Here is a 27,216-nt window from a genome sequence, read left to right as displayed (position 1 = left end):
AACTCTTTGCTTTCTTTCACCTATTCAATAACAAAAATGTAAATAGCTAAACTACTTTAGATGTTCGATGGAATGAAAAGAGTTTAGAAATATTTTTTTCAAACCATGTCCCACCAACTTTAAGGTGAAATAAAAGGCACATTCACTTTAGTTATGTCAGTTTTTTTATGTTTATTGCACAATTACAATATACAGGTTCACTTTCATATAATTTATTACAACTAAAATTACTACGGTATTGAAAAAATATGTGTGGCGACTTTCATTCAGTTTACTCGTACTACTTGCTAGATTTTGGGGTGGGTAGGGGCTGGGTCTGGTTAGTGAAAACATAAACAACAGCAAAAGTTTGCATAGAGCCCGAAAACACACACGTGTAAAACCTAAACTAAACTAGAGCTGTGGGTAATTTCATTTCAATTCATTTCATTTCATACAAACTCGGTGCACCACGGCACAGTTTCAAAGTCAACAGTTTTAACAGGTCCGCTTGGGAAAGCATAACAAGGTTTAATTTTATATTTTTCTCATTTTTATGCGCTTTATGCAATGGTGGCATTGTCGGGGGTTAAAGGCGCTCTTATAGTTAACATAGTGACGATTATCTAATATGGTACATTCACTTTTTTTGTGTGGTTGGTTTTTTTTTTGCATAGGATTTTTTTATAAAAAAAATTACAGTATAAGAATTCGTTTTGAGCTTAACAAAAACGCAAGCTAACTAACCTAAGCGACAGGATTCGAGCGCTACGTCGATCGATCCATCAGTATAATAAATATTTTACGTTCTTCTCACGTTTTGTGTATATGTGGCTTGGGTAAACTATCCTAACTAACTGCGTATAAAAATATTCATAAACATTCGTATAATTTTGCTCAAGTCTTAAGAATACAGTTGGTTTCAATATGAATTTGAAGGCATTGAACGCACAATGTGCGCGTTATTGTTTGATATTCCTTGTTTCTTGGTTTTCCTTTTTGTGGGCGGGGCAAATTGTTTGGGGCGGGTTGGTGGGTTTTATCTCTAATTGCTTTCATATGGTCATCAGTGGGGGTCAATTTGTACAACTGACTTTGGGTGCAGTTAGGGCTAGGCTGCTTGGCTAATCTAGTTACAATAATGGGCTTAGGTCTAATGCATAGCTATGCGTGGATATATCATTCTAGCATGGTTCTTGTCGTTCTCTCACGTTCTCTATAAGGCACAGATATTTGTTACATCAGTTGTTTATACACATAAATACTTTTTGCTTAGTGAAAATAAATACTACATTAATTACAAAAATGTACAGCGAAGATGGGGCGTTGTGGAAGGGGCTACACCTCCACGCCGTAGTTGCGATCCACCACGTAGTCGAAGCGCTGTTGCTCGGCATCGTTAGATGCAACTGGAATTGGAGCGGCTGCTGGCTTAGCCTCGGGTTGGGCAGCGGTGGCAACTACGGGAGTGGCAGCAGGAGTAGCAACAGGAGTGGCAGCAGGAGTAGCAGCAGGAGTAGCAGCAGGAGTAGCAACTGGTGCTGGTAACTTAGGCACTGCCCCGCTGGTGGATCTGTGTGGGTGCTCACTGAGATTCTTGTTTCGGTTGCTGCTAGCCACCAGCGCCGTGTTGATGGCGATTGCCGTCTCGGGTGAATTGTAGAACTCATCCTCATCCTCTTCCTCCTCTTCTTCTTCGATGGGATTAGCTTCCGGCAAGGTAAATTCACTGGGCAACTCGGGCACCGACAAGCCCTTGCGTGTGAAGAAGGTGATCTTCTCCCTGTAAGCATCGAAAATTAAAATACCTGCTTTTCATAACTCATGTGCAAATAGCACTTACTTGAACGACACCAAATCGGGACAGCCCTTGGGCACCTTGGTCTTCCGCAGCTTGTGGATCTCTTTGGCGGTCTTCATCAGCAACTTCTGCAGCTGGCGCTCCTCGGGGCATTTGGCAGGATCGGCGCGGGCCACCAGGCGTTGGAACTCCTCGTTTTCAATAGCCCATGCGGCCACCAAGGGATCCTTGTTTTCGCAGGCCTTCTGCAAGCTGTTGGGTAAATAAGTTACTTATGGTATTCACTTTATGTTGCATTTCTATTAAAGAACCTACACTTCTTTGAGGTTCTGCAGCTTGGCGATTTGATCATTGAGGAAGTAGAGTTTGCTATGCTGGGCCTGCAGATCCAGCTCCAAGTCCAAACTGGTGCGGGGTATGTGAGTATGATGCAGTTCTACAGAATTAACCAAATTAGTAAATATCAAAACAGGAGGTGTGTTCCTTGTGGTACTTACTTGTGACCGACTTGGGCGCCTTTGTGTGAAAGCGCAGGGATCGTCGTTCGGCAGCGCCGCGTTGGAAAGTGTGGGGCGCCACACCGCAGTGCATCGCGGAGTCGGAGTCGCTACGATTGAGTCGGCAGTTGTAGCGATTCTTGCTGACCGCTGCGGACGGCGTGAAGGTCTGGGATCGCTTCACGGGCCTGTCGTCCATCAGCTGGGATTGGCCGCGGGATTTCTCCGGCAAATAGGCGCGGTCAGTGTTCGTCTCCTTGTCGGCGAATTCCTGCTTCATGTTTTGTAGGTAGGCATCCAGCATGCCGCTTGCTGTTTGAGATAAATATTTTATATAAATAAATGTACTATTGAGGAAAATATCTTGAACTTACAGTTCATTAGGCCGACATCGCTGACCAACTGCTTGTCATCCAACTCCTCCTCTTCATCCTCGTCATCGTCGTCGCTGCACTCCGGCTCATTGAGCGGACCCAGCTCCAATAGCTCGGCGGTGATTTGCTCCTGCAGCTCCATGCAGGGCGCCTGGTTTCTGGTCAGTGTGGATGTCTGGGAGGAGGTAATGGTGGACTCATCCGACGACTCCTCCCGGTTGTTGCCACTGCTTGGAGCATTGCTGGCGGCAACGGCCGCTGCCGCCGCAGCTGCGCTGGTGGAGGGAATGTCCAGAGACTCAAAGCTGGGAATGAATTTGGAGCTCAGCACGTTGTACCACTTCAACGTGGAATCCTCTGGGTTGAACTCGGCCATGCTGATCTGCACAGTGCCCTAAAGTATTGGCAATGTACAATAGTTAGATAATAAACAAAAATCGCTGTTTTAATGATACGTACAATAATCTCCTCCTTTTGTCCAGTCATGGTGACCACAGTCACCTGCAGGCTCTTGGTCAACAGCTTGTCCAGCGTGATGGGCACGGCGAATGTATCATTAAAGAAAGGCTTTTGGAAATCGCCCAGTGCCTTGGTCCTAATGGATGTCAGCGAATTCGGCAGCAACGCAGCACGGAGATACCTATAAGGTAAGCGAGTTTGAATTTAGAATTTAGTATACGCAATAGATCCCTCTCGAATGTGGTTATACTTACACCTGTGAGTTGTCCGCCGAGGCAGTCCACAGGGCCAGAAGATTGTTGGCCCGCTCCAGGGAGACGACGAGTACGCCTTCCTGTTTCAGATACTTCAGTCCAATCTGCACTTGTGCCAGTTCCTTTCGAGGCAGATGGGCACGCGATGCTTCAAAGACGCCGGAATCGCCGGCAACGGACTCATTGCTGACCGCCGCCGAAACGGATCGCGTATTGGAAGTGGAGGACGATCGGCTGAGCATCTCCTGCGGCAGATCCAGCAGCGAGGGCTTCTCCGAAATGGGCGACAGCGGAGCAGCAGCCAGGTTGAGCGGGGTACCCATGTTCAGCTTCTGCAGCTTGGCCTCCAGCATCATGCAGTCCAGCACAGTGGAGTCCAGGTCGTAGGGCCGTGCTCGTACGCCGGAAATCGGAACTGGGGGCGGGGCTGTGTAGGCAGGAGGTGCGGGCAGAGCGTTGGCATAGGTGGGCTCCTCCTTGAGGGCCTGCGGCGTCTGATCCGCTCCCGCGTTATACTTCATCGGCGAGGCGGGCGGCGTTTCCATGGAGAGGCTGCTTCTAGGCGATAGCGTTACCTCCGCGGATTGCTGTTGCTGCAGGACGGGATGCACGGGAAGCAGACGCTGTTGCTGGTGCTGTTGGAACAATCTCTGCGAGCGACGTCTCAGATCCACCACATCAATGGGCGAGTCCACCGCAAAGGGATCAATGTATATGTCGGTGAAACTCAAGGCGCTCTTGCTGCTGGCCGTGGACAGGGAGCCGAGACTACTGCCACTGCTTATGGAGAAGGTGCTCTCCGAAGAGAAGGACTTGAGGCGCTCCTCCAGCAACTTGGTGGACTTCAGGGCCTCTTGCAGTTTGTCGAGTAGTAGCTGCTTCTCTTCGTGGAAGCGCAGCCGATTGGCCACGCAAGTGTTGTTCGCTTCGTAGGCCTCCTTGAGGTCCTCCTCAAGCTTGTGGCGCGTCTGGTGGATCACCCGCTTCTCCTCCTCGCTGCGGGACTTGAGCGAAATGCTGTTCAAATCGTTCAGCAGCTTCTCCTTCTCCTGGATGAGCAGAATGCGATCCTTGTCCGACTCCAGTTGACCCGGCTCAATGCGCTCCACGTGGTCGGCCAGCTGCTGCTGCAGCTTCTTGATGTGCTTGCGCCACTCGGCGTACTGCAACTTGGTCTTGGCCATCTCCGCGAAACGGGCTCCTCCGTTCAGATTGTCCCCTGATGATCCGCACAGATCCGTTTGGCTGGCCACGCACACGCGGTCGAAGGGCGAGGCTAGGTCCGAGTTCTCCTCGCTGATTTGCTGGCGACCCAGCTCGTTCTTGATCTGCACCAGACTGCGCATCAGCTCCTCGCGCACCTTTTCGCCGGAAACCAGCGACTTGTGCACCTTGAGCATCTCCTCGCGAATCGCCTGAACCTCGGCGATGTCGTAGCATCCATTTTCCCGAGCATTGATCTTTTCGCCCACGGAATACAGCGTGTTCATGCCGCGTTCCGTGTAGGATATGTCATTGGTAATGTGGGTCAGCTCCTGCTTCAGCTGGTGGACTCGCTCCCGCGCCAACATTAGATCGGCTCTCAGTAGTTCCGGATCGTGGCGACTCATCGAACTGGAGGAAGAGCACACTGGAAATGAACGAAATATATTAGTTCCACGTTGGGAAATTTTCGATTAGGTTAATAATAATAGCACTTCAAGTGCTTTGTTGATTTAGGGCTAGCATCTCCGTTTCTTTCGTTTTGATTCGTCATTTATTGATTCGAAAATATGCCACAAGCGATAAGAACAATCTTAATCTTAAATAGATGGTAATAGTACTTACGACTGCTTCGGCTGGCTGCCAATTTCAGATGGTTGTACTCCTCCTGGGCCCAAAGGAGTCGCTGCTGCTTAACGTCGAGCATCTCCCGTTTGTTCTCCAACTGATCCTGCGCCGCGGACAGATAGTCACTGAGCATCTGCTCCTGGACAGTCTTCCACTCCTGGCGCGGGTCCTCCAGTTGGGTGCTCTGCGCCAGGTGGTTAATGTAGTAGGGTCCGATGTTCGGATCGTAGGATTCCTCCCAGCCCATGGGCAGCTCATCGCCCACACAATCCTCGAAGGTCTGCGGCTTTGTGTAGCTGCAAAGGTATAGATATGGGGAAATCGAGTTAGTTACAAGTTAAACATGTTGCAGGCCAACATTACGAATTTCTACCACTCCGAAAGATGTATCTCGAGCCTTTCCCACGGCAGTTAGTGCTTGGAATTCCGAATTCCGATAAGATTAGCGGGTATTTCCTGTGTGCATTTTGGGTAAAAGTGGGCAACACAGTCTCCGGCGGCCAAGAGTGTCGCAGAAATACCAATCTTTACCGCAGCCATGCGGCGGAATGTCCGCGCTCTGTTTGTTGTTGCCAAATGCCGCTGGCGAACGTCTAATCTTATCGAGGCCATAACTCGCATAGTGCGGCAAGAAAGCAAAACAAAACCAGCGGGCAAACAAGTGCCACAGCCATAACGAAAAATCCTAAACCGATGACGACGATGTCGTCAACGTCGTCGTCTCCCTTCTGTTTGTTTTTTTGTGCGAAACTCAATTTCAATATCAGGCAACAGCATTTTCGCATTCCAACGATAATTGCTAATCGCCATGGATTGATTGTTGAGCATACGCACTGGGGCACATATCTCACTGTCCATATATCTGTGAGTCTCCTCAATTGAGTGTATGTATGTGCGAGTATCAGGCTTTTTGTTTTTCATTAGGGCCTCGGCAAACTGTTAATTAATCATTGCTTTGGAATTCGCACAGCCATTAAGGACGGGAGGTTCTTCAGATACAGATAAATCTGCGCCATATGCGATAGATAGCCAGAGGCAGTGCGTTTCGGTGTTGTAAATCGCTCTATGGCATGCAGTTCAACGAACGATACAAAGAACATAAATATATTAGCCATTCATACTCGGGGGTTCTGTCAATAAAAGAAAGAAACTCTCTTGTATGGCATCAACAATTAAGTGTACGCCTAGGTTTATTTCTGACTTTCCATAGATGTCCACTTAAGATTGATTTGCAAAGAGGTTCATAAAATTACTCATACGCAGTGGATGACAACAATATCGATTTCAGTCGATTGTTTTAATTAGCTGTCAAATATAATAAATAGGTGTTTACGTCAATAGATTTGTGGAAGAATTCTATTTATGGTATCCCTTAACTTGTGGTTCCAAAACGCAGTGTGACTGACGGAGATATATGTACATAGATATAAATTTGTTTACAGATTATCCAGATTGCAGTTGCCTGTCTGCTGATTGGGTTGGCATTTTCTTGGAATATCTGGCCACGAGCCTTTTGCATGCTGTTTGCGTTTTTAGACATATTTTTCGGCTCGGCGGCTTTTTCTGGAATCGAGTGTTGACGCAGCAATTGAAAATAAAATTAGCGCAGCTGGGACTAAGACTCGATTTTGTTTATGATTGACTGGAATACCGCGCTATCCAAACATAAACACACTGAAGACGGCCGCTGACTAATTCTCAACTATAGATTTTCTTGCACATATGTACATATATACAAGTGTTCCTCTGAATTTGAAGAGCAAGGCACCTCTATAATGTGTTTAAACAGGTTGTTAACACTAGATTTGTTAATCTGCGTTTTTATTTGACATTATTTGTTGAGCAAACATCCTAAAATCCGCAATTAATAGATTGATTATCTTAGATTGCGACTTATGACGTCCGAGGAAAATGAATGAAGTAGAAAAACCTTGGCAAGTGGGTGTTCTAAACACTCTAAAAATGATTTGCTCTATTGAGCTGAAATACTAAACCAAGTTCTTAGTTCGTTGACTCAATGTCACGTTTCTTTGTACAATAAAAATGTGAGAAAAAATTTAAGATTAAAATTAAGACAATAATAACAAAAAAAGCCAGTGAATGGCTTATTTAAGAATACTTAACATTTAAGAATACCTCACCTAAGGGTATACCGTCAAAGGCAAACTTCTCATGCGAACGTGCACTTGGACAGGGACTCCCATTGATATTAAAGAGTCATTGGCGATAGCTTACTGCCCATATACATGTATATGTATGAATGTATATACTTGTAGTATTCACATCTATGCCTGGGTATTTATGGCAGTTGATTGAATTAAACGCCCGCCTTTAATAAACGGAACAAGGTTCATCCACTTTGCACTCGTAGCTCGAAAGCAAAACAAAAGGCAAGTGACACAGAAATCATAAAGAGTAGTGGGTTGGAAAGAAATAAAATATAGATACGAGGCGAAACTGAACCGAACTGAGCTGAGCTGAGCATGAATAAATAAACTGATACTGATACACAAATGCAGCCGGAGACATGTGCCAGTCTCTAGTCATTCGGTGCACTGGGGTCCAAAGCTCCACATTTGACACACAAAAGCGATCTCACGATCGCCAAAGACAATCGCCAGCGAAAATACAGAAAAATACATGACTTTGACTTGGCGACGTTTGATGTGATTTGATGTCGTCGTGGATTTTTTCTGGCCCGTCGTCGATGTCAACAACACACGGGGTTTCATAATTACAGATCAACAAATTTCGTATTTATTTTTTAGCGAACCTCTTGTTTTGCCTGCCGTCTGTAAGCCAAGTTAGGTAAACGGCACAGTTAGCCAGCTTGCTTTACTTCCATCGAAATTTGTTGGATAAATAATTAGGAAAACTAAAGTACTGCCTCCTAATGGTAACAGTATGACAGCTAAAAAGGCAAAACATCCAGTTCATTATGCCTTTATGTAATTAGCTCTTATGGTCTCAGTTTTGAAATGCAAATCCCGGCCACAGATAATGTTACTATCTTTCCAGACGGATCGCCGAGGAAAGACAGCTCATTGGGGAGCATAAAATTCCCCGAACCTTTGAGAACTTCATACCCTGTCATTTAATCAGAGGCTCCCCTTTTCCCAACGGACAGGTGTCATGTGCGGCAATTGAATTCGGTAAACGGCTGCCGTTCTTTATGGCGGTTTGAGTTAATTAACTCAATAGGAGAATCGTATGCAATTTTTATGGGCTTTCCATTAGCGCTTGACCTCAGCGACATCAGCAGCAACAGCAGAGACACCCCTCCCCCCACCCAGGAAATTCAACGGCAGAAAATCAATGGAAAGCGAGGCGAGTGGGCGTGGCACCGGTTACCAAGTAATAGGGCTTCATTGGCACTTTTGCAGATGCTGGCAGAAAAACGGGGAAGGCAGCTAACGAGCGACTAACGACTTGTTGGCCTTTTAGCAGTTAACTCGGAACTCACCATATAGCCCACATTGAGCGTTGCGATGGCTTTGATATGCATGTGTGGCATGCACAAACGGTTTTGGTTAAGATTCAGGAACTAGGTATTATGAAAGATGGTTGCATTTGTAAAGACCTCTATTTATACAAAAATATTAAGCAGAGACCTTTAAATTACGCAAAAACTATAATTGGTTTTGTAGCATAAAAGGAATTTAAAGAGGCATCTAACATGTGTGCTTGTGCCTTTGAGAAGAACCTATTTTCGTGGCCGCTCCTGTGCGCCCACGATCGTGGCCGCCGAAAGAGCGGACAAGAAATCTGCATAAATTAAATTATATTGTAAACAAAATATTTATGGCGCGGCGACGTAGCTTCGACCAAGCGCTGTAATAAATTCGCGCTTTAAAAAAAAAGAGTAAAAATAAAATGACAAAAGGTGGGGGAAATATGAGGAAAAACAAGTTTCAGCCCAAAAATATTTCAGCATGAATTTCGTTGTCACAATATGACTGAAACATGGGCATGGCATGGCGCATTCAAGGGGAAAATAAAAATAAAAAATAAAATACAAAACAAGAGCGGACGCGGCAGTCGAGTTCCCCGACTATCAGATACCCATTACTCAGCTCGTGGAGTGCCAAAGAGAAAGATTTCTCTTTTAAGTATCAATAGAAATATCCCAGTTTCGCGATATCCCGAAATATAAACACTTTATAGGATCGAAAAGCTGCCTTCTACCTTTTACAAACTTTAAAATGTATCTAGTATACCCTTTTACTCCACGAGGAACGGGTATAACTACAACGAAGACGATGGAGTACCGATGGCGATGGCGATGGCGAGTGGCCAGCAAAAGTTGTCATTAGGCAGCACTTAAGTTAACTGCTCTCGCAGGCCCCACAAACCATATACACCACATACACACACCTCGAAGCACACATCAAGCATATTATTTAACTGTTCACGTCGGATTTTATGCTAATTCGTGGCCATAACCAGTCAGAAATGGTCTACAGAGTCGACCATTTGATGACCAATAAACAGCAAATCAAAAATCTTTCATTATAGGATTTGAACATAACAAACTGCTTAGCAAATCCAGTACCAGATTAGTCAATTGCTTTAATCTGCAAAACTTTATGACGGCTTTTAATGTTTTCATGGTAGTTCTCAACTCTGCTTTTAGGTTCGCAATCTGAGTTCGTTATATAAATACTATCTATTCTACACAAGTCTATCTTGAGGGCACGTATCATCCAGAAAACATTTACCACCACTTATGTACTTCAATCTTTAATGCCAGGAGCAAGTCCCTTCACCCATTTATCCCAATAATATTTTCTTCCCAATGGCTTTTTATCTTATCTCCCCTCTATTTAGGTTCGCAATTCAAGTTCCGCCTCGGAATTCTTGAGCCTAAGCCCATGCATTGTAAGTTTGAGTTGTTATCTGCTCGATTCAATCGGAAAGGCCCCGTCAATTTAAATTCTTTTCCAAATTGATTTCTTTAAAAATAGCTCCTAATGAATTCACTTCGGGGAGAATCTCACAAATTAGCCGGCCATTCATTGAGAGCCCAAGCCCAAACCCAAGCCCCAGAGCCGCGAGATCATTTAGCAATTCAAATCGAGGCCTGCGTCAATCAAGCCAGTCTCGAATGCCATGGGTATGGGCTGGGTATAAATGATCGTGTCCGAAATAAGCATAATATTAGGCAGACGGGCGAAAAAATAGGCCCAACTCGACTTGGACCACTTCGCAAGCGAGTCACGTAGCACCGTAGTCGGATTTACTCTATTTCAATTATTTCGCTGTGGCGGAACTGAGGCATCGAACACGCAAGTGGAGCCGCAAGTGTTCCGGTTTATATTCGAGCTCGGCTCAAAGTGGTTTGGGAAATTAATGTCAAGTTGATGTATGCAAGAATCATATAATCTTCACGTTATAACCCAATTTGATCGGGGCTGACCGACCGAGCGCGCTCAGCAAACATCACCTTGACATGCCGATCTCAGAAATACTATACTTTTATAATGGGTTATGCTCTATGAGGAATGAGGAAGCAAAATGCCCCGTGAGCTGCCTCTTGTGAAATAGTTTTGTAGACCGGCTGTAAATTGCTTGTGATTCAGCCAAAGATAAAAACACTCAAAGGTTGGCAAGCAAAATAGTCCAATAATTAGGTTAGGCACGTCACTCTAAAAAGACTTATCAAAGTAAATGGTTAAACTAGTACTTGCCATATCAATATAATATATATTAGTTATCATATGTGCCAAATAACATAATTTGTTGAACAATGCCGGCAACCAAGTGACATCGATTCAATTATCAAGATGATTTCATTATCGAAGGTCAGTAAAGTAAAGGAAGTACATTAAGGTTTAAATCTTATAAGCGAGGTGTATCTAATGTTTAAAATAGCAAAAGGGTCCGTGACTTCAAATGGGCGTGTCAGAAGGTGTTCCTAAGAATACCTCATCTAATCTTTCCCCAAGATTACACCCAGATTGCTTGTATAAAAACAAAACTTAGGACATGAAGTGGGTAACCACAAAAGTAAGGGCAACCAGAACTATTTATAGTGCAAGGCCCACATAGCAAATCAAAACTCAAGATCGCTATCTCACAGATGCTTCAGGGAAGATTCATTGTGAAAAACAATGTTTAATTATAATCGCTCGCATTATTTGCCTGCTTCTGCCGACGACTCGACTCAGTTCCATTATCTGTTCACAAATATTTTCGAGCTTAATCAAATTACGCTATAAAGGTCGTACATCGTTTTATCTTATCGCGTTGCTCGGTGTTTGTTGTTCGTTGTTCGTTATTCGTTATTCGGTGTTCGTTGTTGTCGTTGTCGTATTTGCTTTTGCTTTTGCTGTTGCTGTTGCTGTTGCCGTGCGTTGCCTTTCATTTAACCAGATCCCATTCAAGTGGTGTTCGCAGTGGACTTGTGGATGGAAAAGTGGTGTATATTAGCTGCATTTCCTGTTCGCATCTTGTCTATCTCACACGTCCACTTCCTTCCGGCGCGATAAAAAGCGGAAACCACTTTAATGCCCTGTCCCCGATTTGCGTGAAGCTTAGCTTATCAAATGCATTTTACGAGGCGTCTCTATGAATACTTTAAATATTTCAGGCCCCCCCCACCACACACAAGAAATCAAAAAACCCGAGAAAATGTCAATGAACTGCGCATGCGTTGAGCCAAGATAAGACGGAGGTTTTTCTATTTCTTTTGGGTCGCCTATCTCTATAGGAAAGTGTTCTACAATCTGGCCAATGGGATACACGGATTCCGGGGCTTTTGCGCTCCACATATCTTACAACCCACTCGGCTCGGCAAGTGGGTGTCAATTACGGACTTCGGAATCCGGAGACCCCAGACCCCAGGGCCCCATTCGATTCCGAGTTGCGTGGGCTGATCTCACATTAGTCACATCGAAAGAAAGAAATAAAAAACATGACGGCCCAGAAGAACTTATCCATCTTCAAAGCTCTCAGAAAATACAACAAACTTTTGACTCGTCGTCTTTCACATTTCGAAATCACAAAATGTCTGCCATAAATTCCAAAGTGAACAATTGAAATAAATTTTTGCGCCATGAGCACGCCGACTGCATACAAATTAACTATTAAAAAATTCATAGAATTTATACATGGACATAAACAAACACACAGCCAAGTAAACGTATGCAAAGAGCGCCCACTTTGGCCGCTCATGGCAAAATCCAAAATCCGAAGCCGAAGCCAAAGCCAAAGTAAAGTAAACTTAAATTGAAATTTATGATTTTTAATGACCTGTTGACGGGCGTTTGCGTTTGGCTTTTGCGATTGCGATGGCGATGGCGACTCTGATTGTGCGAGGTTCGCATTCTATTTGCGTCCACTGTAATTGCCAAAAAATTCGAAAGCTAAATGGCAGATACAAATTCACAGAATTATTCCAAATGCATAATTTATAAGGGGCACAGTTGACTGACGATCTCTGGCAGCGAAAATGTATACATATGTATCTTACTCTTCTTTGCACCAAATGAAATGTATCTGCACAAATGTGTACCCCATAGATACTTTCAGTTATCATAGAGGCCAGTTATCAAGCTCTAATTTACCTATCATAACTTTGGAATTCTTCACTTTCGTAAATGAAGACTAAACTTTTCCATCAAGGTGTATTTATGGCCTCAAAAAAGATTAAATCAATACAACTGATAACCAAATTGGTTGGTGAATGAAGAGTGCTATTTGGAACATCACGCCATTATTAGATTTTAATCAGCCAAATTGGCTAAAACGCACGACAGCCATAAATTTGTGCTCCTTACTGTAAAATAAATATTTTTGGTAATCCATTTTGTAACGCTGTGAAAGCATTTTAAATTTCGATGTTCGGTGGCTTTTGGGAAATATGCGCAACGGTATTCAATACGTCAACAAGAATTCTTGGAATGCGCATTATAAAAGATTTAAATTCGACACGACAACTCGGAAACATTTCTCCCGCCCACATGGTACAACATCATGCCAAAATGTTTCCAACCGATCCTAACTTACATAGATACACACATGCATATGGATATATTCACAAGAATTCCTACTAATTTTGTGAGTGTGTTGGAAACCTTGGCAGCATCAAGAACAAATGCAAAGTTTGTTTTGCTTTGGATTTTGGCGTTCGCATTCTTCTTGTTTTTGGTAAACTTTTCAGACTTCAAACTGTCCACCTGTGCATTTTTCTTGACATTTTTTTTCTGACATTAGTCTGTTCCGGGAATCGCCAAAGTAGATGCATGGCCAAGAACCCCAAGATGGAGATACATTGTGTGCCCCTTTGTTTTTATTCTCGCCTCGTCTGTTCTTTCTGTTATTTTTTGAAGATGTGTGCAACTGCAAAGTTTAGTTTACGTTTGCTCGGCTAATAGCCGTAAGCCATCTCGTGTTTGCTATTTCTTATGTGTGAGCAGCAGTAGTAGTTGTTGGCCCCTCGATCGTGGTTGTACTCTGTCATTAACAAAACAACTGTTGCGACCTTCACATACCAGAGCAGCCGAGCGACTGTGCGCCAAGCGAGGCGAGATCGCATATGTATGTACCTACATGTGTCTGTAGCCCATATGCATATATAAATATTACAGACAAGTTCAGAATAATAGAAGTTTCGATTTATCAAAAATCGATATTCCATTGGTTTTATGTTCGGGCTAGCCGAAGCTGTCTGCCAAAACTAGAAAGTTGCATATGAAAAGTTGATCGATGGAAAAGTTCCCAGCTTAGAAAGATAACCCCTCACACTCGAAATATGTGTTTGGAACTTAATATTTTGGGCAATACTGTCCCATACAGATCGAGCACACAAACACATGTCGAATATATTGAAAATAAGGCGAAAAATACGAATGCAAAACGTGAATGCGAACGCGAACGCAAATCGCAAACTGAACGACGTCAACGTCTCCGCCTCGAAATTATATTCGCCCGATCGTCATACTTGCGGGTATCGTATCTGATAGAATTTAGCCCGCAATAATGCAGCAGAGCAGGGGAAGTTCCCTAGCCCCATCCCCTAGCCCCCTATACCATTTCATTTCATTCCATTCCGTACGATACCATGCCATTCCATTGTGTTGGGGCCCCGCATTCCAGAGACATGGGGTCGTGTGTGTTCGAATTGAACCCAGAATACTGGGAATATATGCATAAGCATATGCACTTACTTACTTCACTTACATATCTGGATCTGGATCTGGATCTGCGGGGTCTTTTTGATGGGAATTTCGTACATTTCCATGGCAAAAATGGCAGTGCCTTCCACCCTTTAATTGTGGGAGCGCAGTCAACAAAGGAATAGGCTTGTCAAGATCAAGTAAATATATAGCATTTCGCTTTATGGATTAGCATGAATATTTCATAATTGCCGTCTAGGGGTGGTGCAGAATACATTCCTGTGAAAGGAATACTACTCGCTTGAAAGATTTGCTTGCGAATTTCGAGCTTCATTTAACATTTGTGCATACATAAATTGGCAAGAGATTTTTCACTCAAAACTCGGTTGGCTTTTGGCAGACACTTTGGCGATACACAAATTGTGTGTACATGCACGAAAATATTCGTTTAATTCAATAGATACTTTTTGTTTGTGGGACTCATAAAAGAAATTCAAATGCTTCCGTGGAAAAACATGAAAGCAATAGCATTGCCAAGATCAACAAATGTATCTCCTGCATAGAGTTTGTGGAGTATTTCAAGCATATGTACATAATAATTAACAAATAAGTTAGACTTTTTCACCAAGGAGTTCGATTCGCTTTTCGCAGACACTTTGGCAATTCTGTGCACGAAAATACTCGAAAGAAATATGTATTTCTATAAATAAATAAGTATACTTTGCTGGTTTCTGCAGACAGTTTGGGAATTCACATCTTGGCCAAAATTATTTCAAATATTTATTCATTATTTTTCTTTTTGGGTTTTGTTTTTGCCTTACATGCCATTCGGCAACAACAAAAGCAGCAACATTAAAAAATACTTTTCAACGTTGTCTACAAATAATAATAATGAGCGGAATGAAAGCTGGCTCGAAGGCGAAAAAATGCCGCATGTCAAATGGGCCAATTAACATTTCTGTTATTTGGCGTATTTAGTTTTGTTGCCTTCCTTTTGTATGCCGTCTTATTTCGCCTTTTGTTTTATAAACAAATATGCTTTTGTTTAATTTTTTGTTGGAGTATGCAAAAATGTAGCCAAATTTGTTGTTCGCTGTTATTTTTGACGCCGGGTCATTAAATAAATTATGTATGCAAGCTCTTCTTTACGTCTCGCCTCTTCATATTTCTCCCTAATGTGCCATAACAATAATTTCTATACAAATCCGTTCGAAACGAAACAAAACGATTCGAAACCAAATTCCAAAATATCTTTTTCTGGCATATTTCGGCCCGCTCGGTTTGTTTGTTTTCTCGCCCAAACAGATATTCATATTCACCGAAAAACCAAACCGAACGATGCCAAAAGAACTTGAAAGATTTCCAATTTTATGGTAAGCGCTCGTGGCATACCACCATGGAATTTTAGTCCGTTGGCTGTTGCTTTTGGCCAGACGGCGGAGGTGGTCATAACCGATTGGCTTTTATTGATTAAAGAATTGTTCGTATTTTCTTGTTTTGTGGGTCGTTTTGCGGTTTCGCGTTCTAATGTTGCTGTGTACAAAAATATGGCGGTCAGGGTCGGCTCATAAAGATAAGTAATTTAATTGGTTATTTTGAAATTTGACAGTAGTATTATTCCTTTAGTATTAGTTGTTCGAGGAGTTTAAAATGTCTTCAAAATTGTTTATAAAATTAAATTTATAAAAATTTATAGAACCCTCAATCTTTTTTTTGCTTAAGATACAAAGACAAGAGTGTAAATACTTTTATTTGAGCAGTGGGACTATTTTAGTGAAGTTTCAAAAAAAAACATTGTCAATATTTGAGATCTGGGAAACACATTTTTACAGCTGCCAACAAGTTTTGGCCATCTTTCGGATACATTTGCATAATGTTATTAAAAGATACTTATCGAATTCTGGCGCGTGTTTCAAGTCCAATAAGGAAAACACGAAAAAATGCGGCGCTTATAAGTATGTGTGTATGTATTTTGGGCCGTCGGCAGTTGGCATTATATAAGCCAATTTAGATGTTCTTGTTGTTCTTGGCAGCGACAAAATACAAATTGTACAAAATATTTATTAGCGGCAGCAGATGCGCGCACACTCACTCACACACACACACACACACATGCGAATGTGTGTATCTAGGAATGCGTGTATGTGATCATTTACTGCGAGGCAAACAAATAAACAAACATGCATAAATAACTCGTTGCAGTTGCAATGCTTGTCGTTGTTGTTGCTGTTGCTGCGCCGATGTTGCCTCCAGCAAAGCGAGAGAGAGAGAGAGGAAGAGAGGGGAGAAGGCGAAGGAGCGAGGTGGAGCGAGCACTCAACTAAGAGCGAGCGAGATAGCTGCGGCTCAGGAATGCGGTTTTGACAAGTTCTTCTAAAATTGTACGGGCAGCTTTGCTATTTACGCTATGAAACAACAACAACAGCAGCAGCAACAACACGGCGAGAGAGCAACAGCAATGTGTGCGAAGGAGCACGGAAAGCAGAACATGAAAAGATACCAACAACAGCAACACAAGATGGTTGTGATCGCTGCGAGCGGGAGCGGGAGGGAGGGAGAAAGGCAGCTAGAGAGAGCGCAAGAGAGCTGCGCTGGGGGCAAGCCCAGCAACAACAACAGCAAGCGCAGCACTAGCGACATTACACTGAAAACAAAAAACAAGTTGAGAGGGAATTACAAGACGCAACAAAGAGTATTTCAAAATATTGATCATATTAGAATCGGCGCCTATAAAAGTAAATTGATTTTTGATCTTTTCAGTTCAGACAAGCAGATTACGGTTACATTGGAATCTAAAAAGAGTTATTAGTAAAGTTGAAGCACCGCTCCTACTAAGAGTAATATAAATCATCATGCAACATTTTATAGACTTAAATTCACTTTATTTTCTTGCAGTGCACATACAGCAAGAGCGGCAAGCAACTATGCAGCAATGTCGTCGTCGTAGTTGCAGTTGCAGTTGCCGTCCCCGCTAGTTGAACGAACGAACGATCGAAATGGGCGGGGGGCGGCCGAGGGGGCGTTGGGTTGGCAAGTCGGTGGGTTGGGGCTGGGGTTGCTGGGAATGCAGGGGGGCGTGGGGCGGGGTAAATGCATTTTGTGCTTGGAAATAGGCTGCGGCGATAGTTGTTGCTGTTGGAAAATATTTCAAAGTTGCTGTGAACTCACAACTGCGGCAGCGGCACCAATTGAATGCAATTTGCTTGTGTTTGTGTGTTTGAGTGTGCATGCATTTATTAAAGCAATGCGCGCATTGCCTTAAATGCCAAAGCTACTACGAATGTATGTATCAAAAAAGCATTGCATGCGTACACTGGAAACAAGAAAGTCCACAAGCCATTAAAAAAAAAAAGAGTTTGTAGTAAAACTAAACTTAAGCAACTCAGTTGTTGTGTAGTTGGTAAGATGCTTAGTAGTTTGTTGGACATATACATATGTAAATTAAGGTATTAAATACATCTATTCATATGAATAATAAATACATCCTCTAGTGCCAAGTTTTTTGCTCTGTGTACGTATGTATCTATGTAAGCTACGCCTTGCTTTTTGTATTTGGCAAACATTCCAGGCGCTTGGCAACATTTTTTGCTGCTGCTGTGCTGTTGCTGCGTTGCTGCTGCTGCCATGCCGCAGCAACATGCAGCCCATAAAAATGTTCTTATTTATGTACATATTTTGCCGGGGCAGGCAATGCAAGCTGCAAGCTGCAAGATGCGAGAGCAGGAGGCAAAGTCAGTTGCTTTGACATGAATGTCAGCTTTGCGCATTTAAGCAGTTTAATCAACATTTTTCAACGCTCTCGCGCACTCTGCAGCCGACTTAATCGCGCCACTCCGCTCTTTTGAGCCGGTTTTTGTTGGCCAGGCCATATCCCGTGTCCCATGTGCAATGTGCAATGTGCATCCTATGTGCCACCAGTACTTGCATCAGTAGATATAGTAAACTAGAGATGGGCGTGTGACAAAGATACAATCGTACGTTCAACCGCACAGCAACAGCAGCAGAAAATTGCGATTTGCAACAATATATACATATGTATGCATATATTTACATATGTATATATGTGAGTATTTTCTCGCTCACATTCCTTCGAGCGGCGTCAGAATGCGATTGCATATCGGTGAGCTCTTTTGCCCTGACCCACAAACCAATAAATTCCAGCTGAAGTATCCCAAGAATGCGCCGAGTCGAACAAAAAGAATCGGGCAAACGAGCGAATGAATTATGCGCTGTGGTAAACATTTTGACAGCGCACGCAGCACACTCACAACACCAAAAGCAACAGCAGCAACCCAAAGATACTTCGCAAAAGATACAGCCAGACATACAGATACAGATACATTTTTAAGTGGCATCCCAGGAATGCCGATATACAGCTAAAGTCCAAGTCCACATATGGCCAACCGAATCACGCTGCCCCTCCCTTGCCCACCAACACGCTCCCGTTCTGCCTGCCTTATCACTTCATTAGGCCATAAATTCGACAACAAAACGAAATTCCACAGTTGAACGAACAGCAGCAAACAACTTGAACACCTACGAGATACACAGTTACCGATTCAGATACATTCCACAGCCACAACCACGGCCACAGCCCCCTCCCCACCATGTTAATTATGCTCCTCCTGCACTCGCTGCATCGCATCCGAAAGATACAAAAAAAGAAAGGAAAATACATGTGGGGAGAAAAGAAACAGCAAGATCAGAAACGAAGTAGTCAAGTCATTTCTACACCAAGAATCGGAAATACTCTCCAGAAGTGATCTTGCAAAAATAAACTACTTTCGATCTAAAATCAGCTAAGCTTGAAAAATGTGTAATACATATGCAATTATACACATTAGGACTATTTATTTCTCGTGTTCTGTAGAACTAAGTTTTCATTTTCCTACATTTTCCCCATTTCCCAACAATGCTCAATGGGTTGTTAGCTTGTTTTCCCTCTTTCAGAATACTCATTAATTGCCATTCATAATTTCCCTAACCATTCTAGCGCAACGTAGTATTTAAATATATATTTTATTTTGCAAGAACCTCACAGAGTAGTAGTCATACCCCCAACAAGGGTATCCAAATGAGCGCCGAATACAAAATGTGCGTGCGCCTGCGCAGAAGCCATCAGCTTAATCATCGCATAGCCCCCCGCAGATTCATCTGCATCTGCCGCCTTTTGGGGCAGACCTTAAGAATATGTTATGCGCACTCAAATGGCATTCGGAAAGTGCTACTGAAAAATAATACAAGAGTTTCGTGCAGCCAACAAAAGGGCCAGAAACCAGAAACTGGGATGGAGTTGAAATCCCCGTCTTAAGAGCCGGCCTCCTATGGAATGCCCTACGCTGTGTGGCAGTGTGTGCTTTGTGCATGGGATTTCTTGTTAGCCCATAAAGTATTTAGTCATGGCAGCTCTCGGAACAGCTGATTACAGCGAATGCCATTGTCCACACCGAGCGCGTCCAGTGCCTGATTAGGGCAATTAATTGCCAGCGATTAAATCGAGATGTAGAGATGGCTCTCCTTCATCGGAGCGTGGTATTTCATGGGAAAGTGTTTTCAAATAGCAGATCAAGATTACACTCCTATAAAATCGTTTCTTTTTCCCAGTTTGAATGCTTCTTTCAAGTGTATCTACCTCATGCGAGCAGCTGCAATATTCGAGGCGAGGAAAAATAAAACATATGCTCGGGGCATGGAATAAATGCCTGGTTCGCCCTTGGTCAGGCCATTTCAGATATTAAAGTGCATCTGTTAGTTTTGAAAATCCAAACATTGCACACATATGTTTGTGAGATTTATAGAAGAGCGAAAACTAACTAATAAATCGGTTAAGGACCTTCCAGTTATAAGCCGATAAAGGAATCGGGTACACTAAACAATAAATATGTCTTACCGAATACCCTGCTAAAACAACAAAAGAAAATGTATCTCACAGCAAATTATCTCGAGTGTGCACATTCCTGGGTTTGTATTTTGATTTCGTTTCGTTTCATTTCACTTGCTTTATTATTTTTCATCGCCGCATGCACTGGTACTCGTCCATGGAGGAAAATTGCTACCTTTGCACAGATTTATCGTATGGACTACGGAATATATACATATGCATCTACATATATGTACATACATCATTATCCGTCAAGAGCCAGCTCAGCATATGGCAAAAATCCGACCATACAACGACGATCGGATCGGCATGCAGACGAGTGCAGAAACAAAATTAGCGAATAAAAACAAAAACCGACAAAAAAAATAAGAAATAAAAAGATACTATAAGCGAAATGCCTGCGGATCGCGCGTGCAGGCAGCCAGCTCGAAATCCAAAGCCAAAGCCATAGCCACAGACAAATCCAAATCGGAATCCCAATTCCGAGCCACAACCTCGGCCAGTAATAACCAGACCAAAGAGCCAAAGAGCCACCAGAATACCAGAATACCAGAATCGCGGCCCTATCCACGTCTCCTCGACAAAACAAAAAGCGAGTAAATAAAAACCAAAAAACCTTAAAAAGTGAACAACTGAAAAATCGCCAACAATCGCCGGGCGTAGAGTAACTTAATTTTCTGCTCACGTCTGCAGTTTCTGTAAGTGAAAAATTGTTCAGCTGCGCGAATGACAGCTGAATTATTATAAATCGATATGCTGGCCACTTGGAGATTCACGGGAAAAAATGGCAAAAAATAGGGGGCTAGTCCAAGTCACAATCACAGGGCCTAAGGTGCGATACACCGAGAAAATAAGCAAGTGATTTGAGTTCAGAGAGTCTAGGAAAGTACACAAAAGCATCGTTAAATCATAAAAACTTTTATCGGGTACTAAAAACATATATGTAGGAATAACTATTATTTTTTATAAATATATATAATTTTTTTATGCTAAAAAATCTACATAGCTTCAGAGGTATTTTTTAGTTTTAATATTGGGGGACTGAAATTTTCATACTTTATTTCTGCCTGCAAGCGGCGAGCCCTTGGCTTGTTTTCCCGCTTTTCCCTGCTACCCTCTTAATTAGCACATGTTGAAAAGGAAATCATTATGCTTGATAAAAATCACAAGTGTTGATTGCTGAAGAACGTCGCCGCTGACATGCAACAAGTGCGAGACAGGAAAAGTCGTTGCAGATCCGTCGTTATCGTGGTTGTTGTTGCTGGGAAGTTGTTGTCGTCGTTGGCTGGAAGTTGTTGCCACTTTTTAGATGGCAGTTGCAAGTTGGTGGCAAGTTGCAGCGAGCTGCGGCTCTGGTGGAAAAACAGACGCTTAAATGGACAAAACATGCGGTGCTGCAAAGAGCGACTAAAGTTCGCTTATGTATCTGTCAGATACATTATGTACCCATGTGCCTATCTTTGGCCAACGAGTGTCGCTGTTGCTGCTGCAGTTGCAGTTGCTGGTGCTGGTGCTGCAAATGCTGCTGCCGCTGATCGCAAGTGCAAAAGAAAATATTTTTTAACGCTTTGGGCCGCGTACAGCAAGCAAACTAGAAAATGTTGCTGCTGGCAAAGCCGCGCGTTGCATTCATGCGCGTAATCAAATTGTAATCACGGCTTCAACTTCGACTGCAGCAGGGAGCAGCAGCAGCAGCAGCAGCAGCCGCAGCAGCAGCAGCAACGGCAACAGCAGCAACAACAATTTCTTCCCTGTTGTTGCTGTTGTTAAGTGGAAATACTTGTTGCACAAATGCAATGCATGCTGCACGTTGTTGTTGCCTGTTGCCGCTGCTGTGTATCTGCATCTGTTGTCCGCGTACAGTGGTTATTGCCTAAGTGCCACTGCTGTTGTAATGAAGTTGCAATAGTAATACAAAAGCTGAATCAGTTAAGCGTATTCATTGATTTATATAAGAAGTAAAACAATGTATTAAACAACTCATCAACTATCTTTTGCCTACTTGCTTACTTACACACCTGAATGCGTTTGGGTGCAATAAAAACTGTTTTGCAATCTTTTGACATTGTTTTTATGGCATTTATCACTGTAGGTGCAGCAGCAAACGGCAATTGCATCTGCATTCTTTCCACTTTTCTTGCTGCCGCTGTTGTTGCTGCATTGCCTTGTGCAATTTATTAAAGGAAAAATGCCGTTTTGCAGCTTTCCAAGTTGCTATACATGTACAGGCCAGCGCAGATATATATACATCTATATAGACATATATATAGATATATACGGATAGTTATATATACATATATATATAGCTTTGTACATACGCGTACATGTGCTGGCATCTTTCGCTGCAAAAGCCAAATTGAATTTTATGCAAATTTGTAGCTCGTTTTGAGTCGGATAGAAATCGCCACATCTAATGCATAATGCCTGGCAGCACACGCATGCACGCCTCTCCCCTATTTTTCAGCTCTTGTTTCGATCGCCCGATTTGCGTTCTTTATGCAATTGGCCGATCCAGCCGGATTGGCCATCCAGCGATCCATCGAACCAACGGCTCGATTGTCCGCTCTCGCATTAAAATGCCACAGGTGGAATTAGAACGCTACAATCTGGTTGGAAGTAGAGTGCACAGCGAGAAAAAATCAACTTACTCAGGGTAGGCTTAAGTTAGCAACTCAACTTGGTAAAGTTTCATTTATTAGTTACTCTAAATGTATTCATTCCTACCACTTGTTAGGAAATTCCGCTCTGTTAAGAAAATCCCATTTTTTTCGGTGCACCTATTGCTTTTTTATAACGTTTTCTGTGCTACCGATCGGATGCAGATACTCAAGCACAGCCCCCGCCGCTGGCGCCACTCTGTCCGACTTATGACAGCGATCGTTAACCGCTTTCGCTAGGCCTTTTTGGCGGCGATTTGAGTTTATGTAAAACAAACGAGTTCGAGTCACTATCCCAATCCCGACTGGTAGCCAACCGAATTTGTTGCTATATTATACTTTGAATTTTTCCCTGTGCTTTTTTGGTTATTTCTTTTTGTAGCTCCTATGAATAGATCGAAATACTGTCACCAAACACGTTTTCTGTCTAAAAACGCACACGAAAAATATTCCACTATGTCGCCGCCTTGTTTGTGGCTAAACAATTGGTAAGAAATACACAAAAACTTGCGAAAAAATGTGAGCAGCGAAAGAAGAAGACGGCGTCGAAAAAATGCCAAATCGCATGGCCAAGTCAAGTCGTTGTTAACTTTTGTTTATACAAAAAACAAAAGAGAGCCAACAGCAACGAAATCACAAAAAATACCGCCCGTCGAAATGCTGTACGTACAAGTGAAAAATGAACTCAAGTTAAATACGCTGCGAATTCAAAATTCCATGGGATTAATCATTTATTTTATTAGGTTACAAATAAAAGTCATGTAATTAATTAATTTACTCTTATATTGCTTGCGATTTAGTCGAAAATAACCCTGAACTTACAAATTACATATGTAGAGTAGAAGCAGAATCTTCTGTAAAAAGTATTTAATTTTAGAAAACCTTAGAAAATGTGCGCCAAAGCCGGCCAAGCAATTATCGGTAAAATATTTCAAGGGTATCGATAATTCGACCTTGCATACTCATATTGGAATAGATATTTATTTTTTCAGTGATTTCTGTTGGCTGTGCTCGAAACGTGGCGAGGCCTTTAAAGGCCGCCCGAGGCCTGGCTCGCTTCGCTTTATTGTAGAAATTTATTTATGGTTTATTGGAATTTTTGCGCGCTACCGGCAGCAATTTTGAAAATTCAATAGCACTGCGTGTTGGGGCGGGGGATCGATAGACACACGAAGAGGGGACCAAAAAGCGTAGATGATTTGGATACAAAATATGCGCGACTGGGCAAAATACCAATAAGGGGAGTACAGCTTTAAGTAGTTTGGTTTGCTCAATAGAAATGGTGAAACTATGTTGGAAAATATTGTATTTCGCAGATGTACTCAGAAGATACAAATCTAACAATTATATATGTGCTATTCCGAGCTATGTTCAATTAACAATTTCTTATAGATCGCATTCGGCTAACTCTACCATTAAATCCCTTAAGATCCTTCAAGCTATACATTAACCCCTCTTTAACCCCGAAATCTGAACATAACGCACATAGATCGCCGCTTTGTTGTGCCCACATTCGATCGGCAGACATTCGTACGACATGTGTGCATATATGTATGTATAATCTACTTGATGCATAACCCTAGCAAATGCGCAGATGTTTCGTTTCGATTTCGAAGGGGGGCGGATTGGAGGGGTGGGGAAATGCTGAAATTCCACAACGCTTAATTCAGTGAAACATTTTCAACAATGTCCATGCAATTTGAAACAAACAAAGGGAATGTTTGTGTTAATTGAAAGCGTGAAGCGCACACAGCCCCAAACGAACTGAAACAATAAGGCGTACACAGATAGAAATGCACTGGAAGAAAACGATAAGATGTTTCCCAAAGTCGTTCAATAAATCACTTGAAGCCTAAAGTTGCATTTTTGAAAAGTGGCACATGTGTAAAGAATATTCCTTAACTGCAGAAAGGCAGTACATTGGTATAAAGCAATTCAAGATAGAAAATCCATTTAATAGCGCACCACTATTTTCTCTATCTGTAAAAATCGAAAGATTGAACTCAGCGAAAGAGAGGGCGAAGAATTTCAGAAATCAATTATTTCGAAACTGCAAAAATTCCTACGTACATTTTGCAATTGTTTATGGGCAAAGCGACAGACAGAGATGGCGAGTGGGGCGGCGGCGAGGGGCGAGACAAGAGCGAGCGAGAGGGAAGACAAAAAATGTGAGCGAACGGCAAACTAAAATGTATCTATGAGATACATGGCCTGATCGCAGCGCTCTCGCTCGCTCTCTTTTGGCTCTCTCGCACTCATTACGTATGAGTTTGTTGGTTTTGTTTTCCTTTTATTTTACAGATCATTCGCCGAGCTTTATTTAACTTTTGCTCTCTCTCGTTTTATTTTTTTTTTGTATTTCCTTGGCTTTACAAGCCTTTTTTTGTTTGTTGCCACTCTCAGTTCAGTTCAGTTATATTCGGAGTCTTAATCATCGCATCGGAATGTTTACTCCAAGTTTTTCCCCCGTTCCGTTCCGTTTTGTTTTGCCTGCTGCCGCTGCCTTGTTTAAAATATGTAATTTATTTCGCTGCTGCTGCCTCTTGCCTCTTTATTTTATTTTCCTTTTTTCATTTTTTTTTTTTGCCTCTTTTCGCCTCCGCCGATCGCATTCCTTTACACACACAGCTGCAGAACGCACCTTTTCTTTCCGGTTCAAGAGCGCTTCGGAATCGGAATTTATATGGGTTTTTTTCAGCTTGTTGGCCGGAGCTTCCTGAATGAGTGAGCTGCTGATCTCTCACCTGAGTATTATGCTACTGTAAGCCACTTACAACTTGGCCAGAATTGTATTCTATCTGAATTTGAGTCTCAATGAATCGTCCACTTCACTTATTAGCCATTAGGCAATAAGGTTTTCTAAGGGGTATTAATACAATTGAAATGCTATTTTCAAGGCATCTATTGAATAACTTTTTCTGATAACTATTCTAGTAGGCCTAACAAGTTTTGAACTAACTTTCCAAATGCAGCTATTTGTGTAACGATATCTGAGATCTGTTTGGAGCACTTACCAATCTCTGGGATCCAGCCAGGTGGTCTTCTTGTTGATATGATCTATGTAGTAGGTCTTGCCGTCGAAATCCTTGGCAATATCCCAGCCATCGGGAAGTGGGAAATCGCTGTGGTGCTGTTGCTGCTGCTGATGATGCGTGTGTTGTTGCTGTTGCTGCTGTTGATGGTGTTGTTGTTGTTGGTGGTGGTGGTGGGGACGCAGGTGGGGGGGATACAGATGATGCTGCGATTGCGATGCGGTTTGTTGCAGATTCGGCATCTTAGCTGTGTTTCTCGCTGTGTACTTTGGGGAGTCTGAGAAAACGTCGTTGTTGCTGTATTTTTCACCCGACGCGCGCCTTTTCTTTCTTTTCGCTATCTACGTTTGCTTCTTTTTTCGGGGGGTTTCTCTTTGCGCTGTTTACATTAGCAAAGACATTTCAATTCCGTTTCTTTTGCTCCGGCGATAATGGAGACCGAACCGACACACACACACACACGCGCGCGCACACACACGGGCGCACTGGCACACACCGAGCCACTCGTCACACGCGCGCAGGGGAGAAAGAGCGGGAGAGCGCGGGCGCGCTCTCAATTATTTATTTACTTTTTTCGTAACTGCATTCCATTCCAGCACAAACACACGCACACACATGGGGACGAACACAAGCGCACGATCACTGCTCACAGTTGGTGCTGCTTCTTTCCATTTCTTGTTGTTGCTGCAAGCGTTTGGACTCCTTTTCTGATTTTCTTATTTTCGCCTGATTGAAACTAATTAACGACGATAATCCAATCCAACCATCCAGTTGGTGGTTCACAAAAAAATATGTACTTCAGTTCAGTGAGTTCGCGCCGTCGCCGATCAGTTCGGTTCCGGAATTCCTTGGGGGAGCAGCAAAAAACACGAGTAGCGCGCTTGATGACCGTCCGATTTGGATTCGGAATTTGTTTTGGTAACGTTCGCTGCTAGTGGTGCAGCAAAAAACATCGATCGGATATCGATATGTACGCGGCGATGTTCTTCGATGACTTGCTTGATATCGATATTATAGGCTGTATTGACGGGGCGCAAAGATGCCACTGTAAAAGGTTTATTTATTTATTTATTCGATTCTTTCTTGGACGATTTTTATTTGGCTTGTAGGATTAGTAAGCTGCAGTAGAGTTGCTGATAGCTAAGAAGAGATGTTCGGCCTAGCAACAGGAACCAGTTCGCTTCTGTGAGAGGTGTTATCGAAAGCAGTCATGTTAACTCGCCCTGTTACCAATTAATGTAAATTCAATGTTAGCTAGTTCCAACCGTTACATTTCAAAAACAATCCGTACATATTTTCAAAAGATTTGCTAGAGAAATCATCTATTCGGGCATTA

The 27,216-nt window shown here is 42.8% G+C and overlaps 1 protein-coding gene across 1 annotated transcript; it reads right to left on the bottom strand.

The window, feature by feature from the left end:
• Window positions 1-145: 145 nt before the first annotated feature.
• LOC6552773 (protein kibra) lies at window positions 146-26,828 on the bottom strand. The gene is made up of 9 exons (XM_001979922.3): window positions 25,863-26,828; window positions 5,192-5,490; window positions 3,365-4,994; window positions 3,111-3,291; window positions 2,652-3,045; window positions 2,278-2,589; window positions 2,096-2,216; window positions 1,823-2,032; window positions 146-1,762 (listed from the first exon to the last, which is right to left on the bottom strand). The coding sequence occupies exons 1-9, from the start codon at window positions 26,120-26,122 to the stop codon at window positions 1,318-1,320; spliced, it is 3,852 nt and encodes a 1,283-aa protein (XP_001979958.1). The 5' UTR covers window positions 26,123-26,828; the 3' UTR covers window positions 146-1,317.
• Between the last annotated feature and the right edge of the window lie 388 nt (window positions 26,829-27,216).

The sequence above is a fragment of the Drosophila erecta genome, unplaced genomic scaffold, assembly GCF_003286155.1.
Source record: "Drosophila erecta strain 14021-0224.00,06,07 unplaced genomic scaffold, DereRS2 tig00000000-arrow-pilon, whole genome shotgun sequence".
Lineage (NCBI taxonomy): Eukaryota > Metazoa > Arthropoda > Insecta > Diptera > Drosophilidae > Drosophila > Drosophila erecta.
The sequence above is the reverse complement of the archived record's forward strand: the minus strand, read 5'-3'. Positions and strand labels throughout refer to the sequence as shown.

What these genes read in the sequence shown, in the direction of transcription:
- LOC6552773 (XM_001979922.3), bottom strand. Translation starts at nt 26,122, where the DNA reads ATGCCGAATCTGCAACAAACCGCATCGCAATCGCAGCATCATCTGTAT. An exon ending in GGCGCCCAAGTCGGTCACAA is followed by an intron (nt 2,217 to 2,277) that starts GTAAGTACCACA and finishes TTAATTCTGTAG; the next exon opens with AACTGCATCATACTCACATA. An exon ending in CCCGATTTGGTGTCGTTCAA is followed by an intron (nt 1,763 to 1,822) that starts GTAAGTGCTATT and finishes CGATGCTTACAG; the next exon opens with GGAGAAGATCACCTTCTTCA.